Here is a 12,963-nt window from a genome sequence, read left to right as displayed (position 1 = left end):
CTAAACTTGAAACATGTTTATTTTTTGTTCAGGAACTGTCCTTTCAAGGGTTCATCGTGTCTGCTGAAGGGTATCGCATGGATCCTAATAAGGTGCAGGCCATTGTCGAGTGGGTTCAACCTTGTGATTTGAAGGCCCTGCAGCGTTTCCTAGGATTCGCCAATTACTATTGTAAATTTATAAGGGGGTTCTCACAGGTGGTTAAACCTCACAGACATGACTCAAAAGGGGGCTGATATCAAGAAATGGTCAACCGCAGCGGTAGCGGCATTACAGCTTTTAAAAAAATGTTTCATGTCTGCCCCGGTTCTTATTCAACTGGACCCGTCTGAACCATTTATTGTTGAGGTAGACACCTCAGATGTGGGGGTGGGGGCGGTATTGTCCCAGGGACCCGCCACTTTGAACAAATTAAGACCTTGCGCCTTTTTCTCAAAGAAATTCTCCCCTGCGGAGAGAAACTATGATGTGGGGAATCGGGAACTTCTGGCCGTAAAATTGGCCTTTGAAGAATGGAGGCATTTTTTGGAGGGGGCTGTCCATCCTATAACTGTAATCACGGATCACAAAAACCTAGCTTACATTGAGTCAGCTAAAAGGTTGACTCCCAGACAGGCTAGATGGTCACTTTTTTTTTCCCGATTCAACTTCTCGATCACTTTTCGGCCAGGATCCAAGAATGTCAGAGCGGATGCGTTGTCACGCAGTCTAGATCCGGTGTCCCCCCCGGAACCTCCATCCTCCACTCTTCAGCCTGGGGTGGTGGTGGCAGGTGTTTCTAATGTGTTGGAACGGGAGATTCGGGAAGCCCAGTCTCTTGCACCTCCAGCTAAGCCGGTGGATAAACTTTTTGTGCCAGCTCAGTTTCGTCTCAAGGTCCTCCAGGAGTTCCATGACTCAGTTCTGGGACATCCAGGGATCTCGGCCACCCAGAAGGCCATTGCTAGAATATTCTGGTGGTCTTCTTTAGCCTCTGATGTTGTGGAGTATGTGTCTGCGTGTGAGTTTTGTGCCCGTGCTAAAACTCCCCATAACCGGCCGGCCGGCGAATTGGTACCACTGCCAATTCCTGAGAGACCATGGACTCATCTGTCCATGGATTTCATCACCAACTTTCCCCCCTCCAAGGGTAATACCGTTGTCTGGGTTATAGTGGACAGCTTTAGTAAGCAGGCACATTTTGTACACATTAGGCAGCTCTTTAGTTTGCAAAAGAGAAGACTGAGAGGAGACTTAATAGCTGTCTACAAATATCTAAAGGGCTGTCACATTGTAGAAGGATCAACTTTATTCTCATTTGCACAAGGAAAGACTAGAAGCAATGGGATGAAACTGAATGGGAGGAGACACAGATTAGATATTAGAAAAAACTTTTTGACAGTTAGAGTGATCAATGAGTGGAACAGGCTGCCACGAGAAGTGGTGAGTTCTCCTTCAATGGAAGTCTTCAAACAGAGGCTGGACAGACATCTGACTGGGATGATTTAGCGAATCCTGCTTTGAGCAGGGGGTTGGACCAGATGGCCCAGGAGGTCCCTTCCAACTCTACGATTCTATGATTCTATGATTCTACCTAATGCGGAAACATTGTCCAGATTGTTTGTTGAGCATGTGGTGCGGTTGCATGGGGTACCCTTGAATGTGGTGTCTGATAGGGGAGTGCAATTTGTTTCCAGATTTTGGAGAGCTTTTTGTAAGAGGTTGGGTATTGGTCTGTCCTTTTCATCCGCCTACCATCCAGAGACTAATGGGCAGACTGAGCAGACCAAATCAGTCTCTGGAGCAAATTCTGCGCTGCTTGACCTCAGCCCGACAGGATGATTGGTGTTCTGTGTTACCAGTCTATGGGTACATCTCCATTTTTCTGTAATTATGGGTTTCATCCTCATTTTGGAGAATTTTCCTGTTTGAATTGTGGGTGTCCTGGGGCGGATGAGACGATCCAGCGGTTGGGGGAGGTATGGCGGGAGGTCCAGAATAACATTACGAAGGCCCAGGACAAATTTAAATTTTCTGCGGACAAAAAACGATCCGTGGGTACAGTGTTTCAGATCGGGGATAAGGTATGGTTATCCACCAAGAATATAAGGCACAAGGTCCCCTCTGCGAAGCTTGGACCCAAGTTTATAGGTCCCTATGAAATTACCAAAGCAGTTAACCCGGTGGCTTTTCGGTTGAGTCTCCCGCCAACTCTACGGATCCCTAATGTTTTCCATAAGACCCTTTTGAAACCTGTGAGGTCCGGTGGGGAGGGATCATCAGCTTCCCCGCCACCGGTTTTGGTAGACGGGCAGTCAGAGTACGAGGTGGAATGAATTGTCGACTCCAGGTTGGTCCGTCGTGCCCTTCAATATCTGATACATTGGAAGGGCTACGGTTCTGAAGAAAGCTCGTGGGTTCCTGCTTGATCGGTTCATGCAGATCAGTTGATCCGAGCCTTTCACGCCAAGTACCCTGAGAGACCTGGGGGTCCAGTGGCCCCCCATTGAGAGGAGGGTACTGTCATGATCCAGGACGGGATTTCGCTTTGGCCCGTCCTGGTCAGACAATGGGTTAATTGTGCTGCCTCTCTCTGGCAGAAGGAGGCTATTTAATGCTCACTGGACCTAGGTCCGGTGTCAGTTATACTCCTGCCCTCGGCTGAGTTAAGTGACCTCTTGTATACGTGTGCCTTGTGCCTGATAACTTGTTGCTTGTTTGGTTGTGATCCGGTTCTGTCCCTGTTACGAGTTCTGCCTGACCCTCTTGTACCGCACTGTCCTCTCGTGCATGACCCTCTGCTTGTGACTCGACTGCTCTCTGCTCGTCCCTTTGGTACCGCACTGCCCTCTTGTGTATGACCTTTGGCTTCGTCTGACCTCCCATCTGCTTGTCCCTCCTGTACCTTGTTCGCCCGTATTGTGTATGATCTCTGGTTTGCCCGATTCTGAGTGTTCTTCCATTTCAGTAAGCAGGATGCCAAGCCCCGCCCCCTTGTGGTCACGTGACCATAGGTCCCATGCCTGCTTGCTAATACTTCAGCGTTCAGGTCCTGTGCGTCTGTACTTTCCAGCTGTTACTGTTCCCGTGACCCCTACAGCACTGGTGAGTCCCTGCTCAGAGGAGGCTGCATGCCGGCGCTGTCAGGAACCTGATAACTCTGTTATGCAATGACAAATTTATGACTACTTGTGTGACTTAAGTGGTCACTGCCGTTTCCACAAACTCTGCATAAATCAATAGCACATGTAAGTATAACAAATTATATAACATAGCCTATCAATGAACTCTTCATTCACTCTGCAAAACAGCACAAATCTGTATTACTTGGCAATATGTACTGCCAGTTCACTGAATTATCAGGTTACAGAGACTATTAAACTCAATGGAGATGGGAGGGTGAAAGAGGAGGGGCAGGGAGAGTGACTTTATCTCACGTCAGTGCTGGAATTACAGGTACAATGCCCAGTAGTGCTGTATAACTTTCTCTAAGCTGCTGCTTCTGAACATGTAACATACACAGAAAAAAGATCAGGAGTGGCTCATCATCACTCTCTGTGTACTTTGTATGAAATAAATCATAGCAGCTAGTTCTCCACCTACTATATCAGAGTCAGTTGAAAATTGGAGATAGGGCCTGCATAAAAGAAAAATGCAGTATACAAATCATACAATGCTAATAAATAGTGTTGTTCCTCATGTACAGTCACGACCAGGCCCGGATTGGCAATATAACCAACCGGGCATTTTCCCGCTGGGCCGCTGTCACGTGGGCCGCGGGTGGCCGCTTGCCAGCTGCTGCGGCCACTGTTGCTCCTGCCGCTGGCCCGGCGGTGATAGTTTCAAGTTCCTCCCGCACTGCAGGGAGATAAGCCGCCACGCCTCCCCCCACGCACCCCATCCTCGCCTTAGCATGAGACCCCCTCCCCTCCGCAGCCACTCACAGCGTCGCACTCACTTGCCTGCTCGCTCTGTTCGCAGGACCTGTGATGAGGTCACAGGAGGGGAGGAGTCAGGGGGTCACATGATCAGCAGGAGCCTTTGTCCAGACCCCCGATCATGTCACCCCTGACTCCGCCCCTCCTGTGACCTCATCACAGGTCCTGTGCGCTCAGCCTTGCCTCTACCGTCTGCAAGACTCTGCTTTGCTGTTGTCATGGTACTGGTTGAGGTATGTATGTGTGGGGTCAGGATTTACAGTGTGGATGTAGCAGAGCTGTGTGTGTACGAGGTGTACGGAGCGGAACCGTGTGTGTACGAGGTGTACGGAGCGGAGCCGTGAGTGTACGAGGTGTACGGAGCGGAGCCGTGAGTGTACGAGGTGTACGGAGCGGAGCCGTGAGTGTACGAGGTGTACGGAGCGGAGCCGTGAGTGTACGAGGTGTACGGAGCGGAGCCCTGTGTGTACGAGGTGTACGGAGCGGAGCCGTGAGTGTACGAGGTGTACGGAGCAGAGCCCCGTGTGTACGAGGTGTACGGAGCGGAGCCGTGTGTGTACGAGGTGTACGGAGCGGAGCCGTGTGTGTACGAGGTGTACGGAGCAGAGCCGTGAGTGTACGAGGTGTACGGAGCAGAGCCCCCTGTGTGTACGAGGTGTACGGAGCGGAGCCGTGAGTGTACGAGGTGTACGGAGCGGAGCCGTGAGTGTACGAGGTGTACGGAGCAAAGCCGTGAGTGTACGAGGTGTACGGAGCAAAGCCGTGAGTGTACGAGGTGTACGGAGCGGAGCCGTGAGTGTACGAGGTGTACGGAGCGGAGCCGTGAGTGTACGAGGTGTACGGAGCGGAGCCGTGAGTGTACGAGGTGTACGGAGCGGAGCCGTGAGTGTACGAGGTGTACGGAGCGGAGCCGTGAGTGTACGAGGTGTACGGAGCGGAGCCGTGAGTGTACGAGGTGTACGGAGCGGAGCCGTGAGTGTACGAGGTGTACGGAAAGGAGCCGTGTGTACAAGATGTACGGAGCGGAGCCGTGTGTGTACGAGGTGTACAGAGAGGAGCCGTGTGTACGAGGTGTACGGAGAGGAGCCGCGCGTGTACGAGGTGTACGGAGAGGAGCCGTGTGTACGAGATGTACGGAGCGGAGCCGAGTGTGTGTACGAGGTGGAGCCGTGTGTGTACGAGGTGTACTTAGAGGAGCTGTGTGTATGAGGTGTACGGAGCGGAGCCGTGTGTGTGTACGAGGTGGAGCCGTGTGTATGAGGTGTATGGAGCGGAGCCGTGTGTATGAGGTGTACGGAGCGGAGCCGTGTGTATGAGGTGTACGGAGCGGAGCCACGCATGTACGGAGCGGAGCCGTGTGTGTACGAGGTGTACGGAGCGGAGCCGTGTGTGTACGAGGTGTACGGAGAGGAGCCGCACGTGTACGAGGTGTACGGAGAGGAGCCGTGTGTACGAGGTGTACGGAGAGGAGCCATGTGTACGAGGTGTACGGAGTGGAGCCGCGCGTGTACGAGGTGTACGGAGAGGAGCCGCGCGTGTACGAGGTGTACGGAGAGGAGCCGCGCGTGTACGAGGTGTAAGGAGAGGAGCCGCGCGTGTACGAGGTGTACGGAGAGGAGCCGCACGTGTACGAGGTGTACGGAGAGGAGCCGCGCGTGTACGAGGTGTACGGAGAGGAGCCGTGTGTACGAGGTGTACGGAGAGGAGCCGTGTGTACGAGATGTACGGAGCGGAGCCGTGTGTGTGTACGAGGTGTACGGAGAGGAGCCGTGTGTACGAGGTGTACGGAGAGGAGCCGTGTGTACGAGGTGTACGGAGAGGAGCCGTGTGTACGAGGTGTACGGAGAGGAGCCGTGTGTACGAGGTGTACGGAGAGGAGCCGTGTGTACGAGGTGTACGGAGAGGAGCCGTGTGTACGAGGTGTACGGAGAGGAGCCGCGCGTGTACGAGGTGTACGGAGCGGAGCCGCGCGTGTACGAGGTGTTTACGGAGCGGAGCCGCGCGTGTACGAGGTGTACGGAGCGGAGCCGCGCGTGTACGAGGTGTACGGAGAGGAGCCACGCGTGTACGAGGTGGACGGAGTGGAGCCGTGTGTATGGAGTGGAGCCATATGTGTACGGGATGTACGGAGAGGAGCCAAGTGTGTACAAAGCATACAAAGCGGGCTTTTCCCACGGACACAGGAGTACACGGCGGAGCCCCGAGGAGCATTTTAAAACACACACATGACGTTCCACCTGAAGTGATATGCTGGAAGCTGACCGGAAATTAGAATTTCTTGAGGAGATTGTGACGGAACCAGGAATGCTTCAGATCCATCACCGTGTCCTCCTCCGACAGCGCAGACAGCAGGATCGCCTTGGAATCGGGGATGCCGGCCATGTGAGCGGATCATGATACGTCCTGCACCGGGAGGCTCAGGTGGGCACTACAATGGGAGCCGGGCTGCTATAGTATCTTTGTAGAATCTTTCTTTATTTCTTTCTCTCTTTTTCTTTCTTTCTCTGTTCTTTCATTCTCTGTTCTGTCTTTCCCTCATTTTCTTTCTCTCTCTGTTCTTTCTTTCTCTCTCTGTTCTTTCTTTCTCTCTCTAATCTTTCTTTTTTCTCTCTGTTCTTTCTTCCCCTCTTTCTTTCTTTTTCTTTCCTCTCTCTCTGTTCTTTCTTTCTTTTCTTTACTTCTTTCTTTCTCTCTCTGTTCTTTCTCTGTCTCTCTCTGTTCTTTCTTTCTTTCCCCTCTTTCTTTCTCTCTCTGTTCTTTCTCTGTCTCTCACTGTTCTTTCTTTGTCTCTTACTGTTCTTTCTTTCTTTCCCCTCTTTCTTTCTCTCTCTGTTCTTTCTCTGTCTCTCTCTGTTCTTTCTCTATCTCTCACTGTTCTTTCTTTCTTTCCCCTTTCTTTCTCTCTCGGTTTTCTTTTTTCTCTCTCTCTCTGTTTTCTCTCTTCCTTAGTGCCAGTCAGTGTGCCCATAATGCCAGCCACTGTGCCCTCAGTACCAGTCAGTGTGATCAGCAGTGCTAAATGGGTGCGATTAGGTGTGTACATGGGTGTGACTAGTTGTGAAATGGGTGTGGCTGGGCATGGGCAAAATTTGCAGCGGCGCGCTATGCGCGCCACAGTCTTTGTCCATCTTTCCCTTCTTCAAAAGTTGGGAGGTATGATAGGGGCAGCTATGACCAGGGGGTCTGGTTGCCCAATAGAGAGCAGTTCTGCCAGGAATTCTGTTACCGTGCGTACAAAAGGGGACAGAGATTTGGGAGGAGTACTGTACCTAAAAGCAATAAATAGGACTGAGCTGAAATACTGGGCACAGCTGTGACTACATGTTATATAGTCGTGTTAATCTCCTCTCACTTCTTGTTACCTACAAGTGTACAAAGATATTATATAGTCACCATGTGACTAGTGGGCCTGTGTAACTTCAAATGCCAGGGCTGAATTTTAGTCCCAGTCCGGCCCTGGTCACGACTCATTCTCAAGTATTTTTGAAATTAGAGGTAAGTAGCAGTCATCAAAGAGTTCAACATGTCATCAAATCTACATGTACGCGACAGTCCTTTATGAGTTCTACATTTTGCATGAAAAATAATAAATAGAAAATAGACAACAATGCATCATATTGCTAGTCTTTCACCTTTTTTATCATTTGCTACATAAGTGTTGAAATCTACAACATACTCAGGTACCTGTGAGGGCACTTATTTTCTTCTCTACATAGTCACACATAACTCCAGCATCTTCACTGTGCCAGCAGTTGTGTATTCCACTGTCCTGCTTCTTGCATTGTGCTAGTGTGTTTTCAGTACCATTGCATTCCACATTATCTAAGTGAATTGGCCCTTGTCCTTCCCCAAAATAAGCCATTGTTCTTGCCTTTGCTGGACCCCTATATAAAAGAAATTACACACTTTACTTTATTTTTCAATTATGTACGTCAGACTGGAATAAGCTGTGCTATTTACCATATGTTGTACATTATATTACTAGATATTACATGCTATTTGACATTTATTAATTGAAACCGATATAGTGGAGTGGGGAAGTCAAGGCTTCTGAGGTCAAAAGCCAGGAGGGTATGTCATAAACACAGGGGTGAGGCAAAGGCGTAGTCAGGTCACAATCCGGGGTCAGAATTCCAAGAATGTAGCATATCAAGACAAAAGGGCTAGGTAAACGGATGGTCAAAGGCAAATCCAAGGTCCCTCAACAAAGATCAAAATACTAGAACTGAAAGCACAAAGCAAACACACACCACACTGAGCAGAGCTACAATTAGCAAAGAAGAGAGGCACACAACCACCTAAATAGCCTGGGAATTATTTGAACAGGAGACACCTGTAGGAAACCCAGCACACTCCAGCCCTGATTGGGCGAACACACTGTCACTCACCACACTGACAGCTCAGCCCAAGCCTCAGATTGAGGCAAGAGAAATTCACTGCATACTTTTTATTTCAGTGGTGCAAAAAAGTTATTTCATTAATATGTGGGAGAAGATAAAGACAGAATATGGCTATGAACCGACTGACAAAGTCAGACGTTTTGATCCCGCCAGGGTCTTTTTCACTAAGTTGTTTTAAGTTGTTGGAGTAAGAGGGGAAAAAAAGTGTTTCTCAACAGTGGAGGATTGCAAATGGCCTGACAGCTATACAGGCACGGAAGCATCGAATCAAGCTACAGCAATACAGCACCTTATCACATGTGCCTTTTGCAGTCCTCCACTGCTGAGAAAAACTTTTTTGAACCATTGAAACAAAAAGTGTGCGGTGAATTTCTCTTGCCTCCGTCTAGGGGGTCATGTACTCCGTTGCGCCAGCACCTCGTAAATCGACCGAGTGCACACCAATCTTCTGAATCCAAGTCTCAAATTGGACTGCTGAGCTGTCTATCAGAATACTGACAGCTCACAATGCCCCTGGCCCAGATTGGACAGCTACACTGCCGCACACCACAGGAAAAATTGTGACACTAGTATAAATTTTGATTGTTACTCTTTTCAGAAACATTTACTATTATATATGGCTAAATTTTCAACTATAAGTTCCCACTGCTATATACTTACCTGAACCAGCGCCAGTGATATCTGCCTTTGTCGTCACGTGCTACTACATTTACTTTGCGGGCTGGGCTACACTTATGATGGAGGAGATGGCATTGCCAGCATCATTGGGGAGGGCAGGCACTGTTCTCTTAAAATATTAGTGTGGCTATAACTTGTGATACATCCCATACAATTGAAAATGGAAAGGGAGAATGTGTGCATGCTGTTCAGCTGCTCAGGTATAAGGCAATCAGCTCCCAACTTTGGCCTTTGCGAGGACCACCACAGCCTATTTAAACTCCTAGCAGACTGGGTTGCCAGTTATTGTTAGTTTTCCTGTGGATCTACTCATCTTCTGTTCTTAACCCGGTTAAATTGTGACCTCTTTGGCTCCATAATCCCTCTGTGACGGCCGTCTGCGAATCTGGGCTGCAGTGGGGACAGCACCCCGAGTAACCCCGAGACCCTTAACCCCTATACAGGGATCTGGAATTGTAGCAAGGCCCAGGAGGTAGCTGTCTAGATTAGCAGTGGACCAGAGCAGGACGGCCACCAAGGGGTCAAAATTAAACCCGTAATCAAGGTCAGGATGCAGGAGTCTGAGACCAGGGCGCCGCAGAGGCACGAAATCAGCAGACAGAAGGAGAGTCAAAAGTCCAGGCCAGGGTCAGTAAAACCAGGAGGGCAGCGAGGTACAGAATCAGCAGGCAGAAGGAGAGTCAGGAATCCAAGCAAAGGTCAGCGTCAAAAAGTCGGAAGAGAGGCGGAGGTACAAAAACGGCAGGCAATAGAATGGTCAAGAATCCACGCTGAGGTCAGAGTATACACTATAGCAATTCACACAGTAACACGCAGGGGAACCAAGAATATATCCGGCGGCTTGCAAGACCAGTCCCCAGGTATTTGAGGGATCAGGTCCTCCCTCACAGGTTCCCGGCCCGATGATGTAACCAGGACCGCCCCCGGACCAGGCCAGATGGACATGCAGTAAGCCCTACATGACTGACAGAGGGGCGGAGCCTGCGCCCACCAGATGCCTGCGCAGGAGCCCCCTCTCTGCCACCACCATCACCCTGGAGCGAACCACGGCGCCTCCCAGTGGCTGAGGCAGGAATAGCCGTCCCTGAGTCCGATGGCGACGTGACGGTCCGGCGCCCCCGAGTGGCCGAGACCGGAACTGCAGGCCCTGAGTCTGGCAGTGACGTCCGGCGCCTCCTAGTGGCCGACGCCGGAACAGCAGGCCCTGAGTCTGGCTGCGACGTGACAGTACCCCCCCTTCTAAGAGGGGCCTCCGGACCCTCAAAACCCGGTTTGTCAGGGTGAAGGAGGTGAAATCTTCTAATTAACCCCTTGGCATGGATGTCACCAGCGGGGACCCAGGACCTCTCCTCTGGGCCGTAGCCCTTCCAATGCACTAAGTATTGCACGGACCCTCTCACTAAACGGGAATCAAGGATACCTTGGACTTCGTACTCCAAAGTACCCTTGACCAAAACTGGAGGAGGAGGGGACTGGACAGGTTGAATTGGGGAGCGGTACGTTTTTAGGAGGGATTTGTGGAAAACGTTGGGTATTTTGAAGGACTGAGGAAGCTTTAAGCGAAAGGCTACCGGGTTAATTACCTCCAAAATCTCATAGGGACCAATAAATCTGGGGCCCAGTTTGGCAGACGGTACCTTAAGTTTAATGTTCTTGGTAGACAGCCAAACTTTGTCCCCAACTCCCAGGTGCGGCCCCTTGGACCGCCGTTTATTTGCCGCCGAAGCCTGTCTGACTTGGGAGCCTTTCAAGTTTGAGTTCACCTCTGACCAGATGGTCCTTAAGTGATGTATGGATTTCTCTACCCCCGGGAGGTCCGACATCTTAGCCGAAAAAGAACCAAAACGTGGGTGTAAACCAAGATTACAGAAGAACGGGGTGGTTTTGATGGATTCTTGGTATTGGTTATTTAGGGCGAATTCGGCTAACGGGAGATGTTCCACCCAATCAGATTGATGTTCCGAAACATAACAGCGGAGATACTGCTCTAGGCCCTGGTTAGTGCGCTCAGTTTGACCATTGGTCTCAGGGTGGTAAGCGGAGGAGAAGGATAATTCAACGCCAATCCGTTTGCAGAACGCCCTCCAGAATTTAGAAACGAACTGGGTTCCTCGGTCGGACACGATATTCACCGGGGCGCCATGCAGTCGAATTACATGAATAACGAACAATTTACTCAGCGTTTCTGCATTAGGTAGTCCAGACAGGGGAACAAAATGGCACTGCTTACTGAACCTGTCTACCACCACCCAGATACATGTCTTCCCTTCTGAGGGTGGCAGGTCAGTAATGAAGTCCATGGAGATGTGGGTCCATGGACTCTCTGGGGCAGGCAAGGACTGGAGCCAGCCGGCAGGCCGATTATGGGGGGACTTAGCACGAGCACAAGTTTCGCAAGCCAGTACGTAATCCTTGCAGTCCTTAACCACCGTCGGCCACCAAAAATTCCTGGTCACTAGTCTGGCTGTATTATTAACACCAGGATGGCCTGCCAGGACAGAGTCATGCGACTCTTTCATAACTTGTAGACGCAACGGGGCCGGAACGAACAATTTCTGGGGGGGCGTCGTGTCCGGGACTTGTTCTGAGGATCTACGGATCTCCTCCAGAAGGTCCAGAGACACGGCCGACACGACGATCCCATTGGCCAGTATTGGGACTGGTTCCGAGTCCTCAGCCTGTGAGGGGCAGAAACTTCGAGAGAGGGCATCAGCCCTTACATTTTTCGTCCCTGGACGAAACGTGATCACAAAGTTAAACCTTGAGAAAAATAAGGCCCACCTGGCCTGCCTAGGATTCAGTCTTTTAGCTGACTCCAAGTAGGTCAGGTTCTTGTGATCTGTGATCACGGTAACCTTGTGTTTAGCACATTCGAGAAAGTGGCGCCATTCTTCGAAGGCCCACTTTATGGCCAACAATTCCCGATTCCCTATATCATAAATTTTCTCAGTAGGGGAGAATTTTCGGGAAAAGAAGGCACATGGACGGAGTTGAGTGAGAGAGGCAGTGCCTTGGGAAAGCACTGCACCTACCCCAACCTCAGAGGCATCAACCTCTACCACAAAGGGGCGATCTAGATCAGGCTGAATTAATATTGGGTTGGCAGAAAAACACTCCTTTAAAACAGAAAATGCCTGAAGTGCCTCTGGCTTCCAATTAACCACGTCAGCCCCCTTCCGGGTCAGATCCGTGAGCGGTTTGGCGATCTCAGAGAAACCTTTGATGAATTTACGGTAGTAATTAGTAAATCCCAAGAATCGCTGCAGCGCTTTTAGAGTTTTAGGTTGTACCCATTCTCTAATGGGTCGGATCTTGGCAGGATCCATGCGAAACCCCTTAGCAGAAATCATGTACCCCAAAAATTGTACCTCCTCAGCCATAAAAACACATTTCTCCAACTTGGCGTATAGAGAATGTTCTCTAAGTCTCTGGAGTACAGAACGGACATGTTGCACGTGTGTAAGAACATCAGCGGAGTAAATCAGGATGTCATCCAAATAAACCACTACATATACCCCACAAATATCCCTGAATATATCATTCACAAAGTGTTGGAACACGGCGGGCGCGTTACTCAACCCAAACGGCATCACAAGGTACTCAAAATGACCAAGAGGTGTGTTAAAGGCTGTTTTCCACTCATCCCCATTTCTTATGCGAACCAGATTGTAAGCCCCCCGGAGATCAAGCTTAGTGAACCAACGGGCTCCTAGTAGCTGATTAAACAGATCAGGGATGAGTGGAAGTGGATACTGATTTTTCACAGTAATCGCGTTCAGCTCACGATAATCAATACACGGTCTGAGTCCACCATCTTTTTTTTCTACAAAGAAAAACCCAGCCCCTACAGGTGAAGTGGAGGGTCTAATAAAACCTTTTTGCAAGCTGTCCGCTATGTAGTCCTTCATGGCTACACGCTCAGGACCAGAGAGGTTAAATATTCTCCCCTTAGGGAGACGAGCACTTGG

The 12,963-nt window shown here is 50.2% G+C and overlaps 1 protein-coding gene across 2 annotated transcripts in view; it reads right to left on the bottom strand.

Moving 5' to 3' along the window:
* The window catches only part of LOC141072858 (neurotrypsin-like), a 143,918-nt gene that overhangs the window by 37,308 nt on the left and 93,647 nt on the right, over positions 1–12,963 (bottom strand). For both annotated transcript variants that reach the window (XM_073560049.1, XM_073560050.1), the window contains exon 11: positions 7,602–7,801. In XM_073560049.1, coding sequence (XP_073416150.1) covers positions 7,602–7,801 — 200 coding nt within the window. The remainder of the gene's footprint in view (positions 1–7,601; positions 7,802–12,963) is intronic.

Source organism: Dendrobates tinctorius, unplaced genomic scaffold (genome assembly GCF_039654945.1).
Source record: "Dendrobates tinctorius isolate UK_male_01 unplaced genomic scaffold, ASM3965494v1 ptg000292l, whole genome shotgun sequence".
Taxonomy (NCBI): Eukaryota; Metazoa; Chordata; class Amphibia; order Anura; family Dendrobatidae; genus Dendrobates; species Dendrobates tinctorius.
This window is presented reverse-complemented; position numbering and strand designations above follow the sequence as displayed.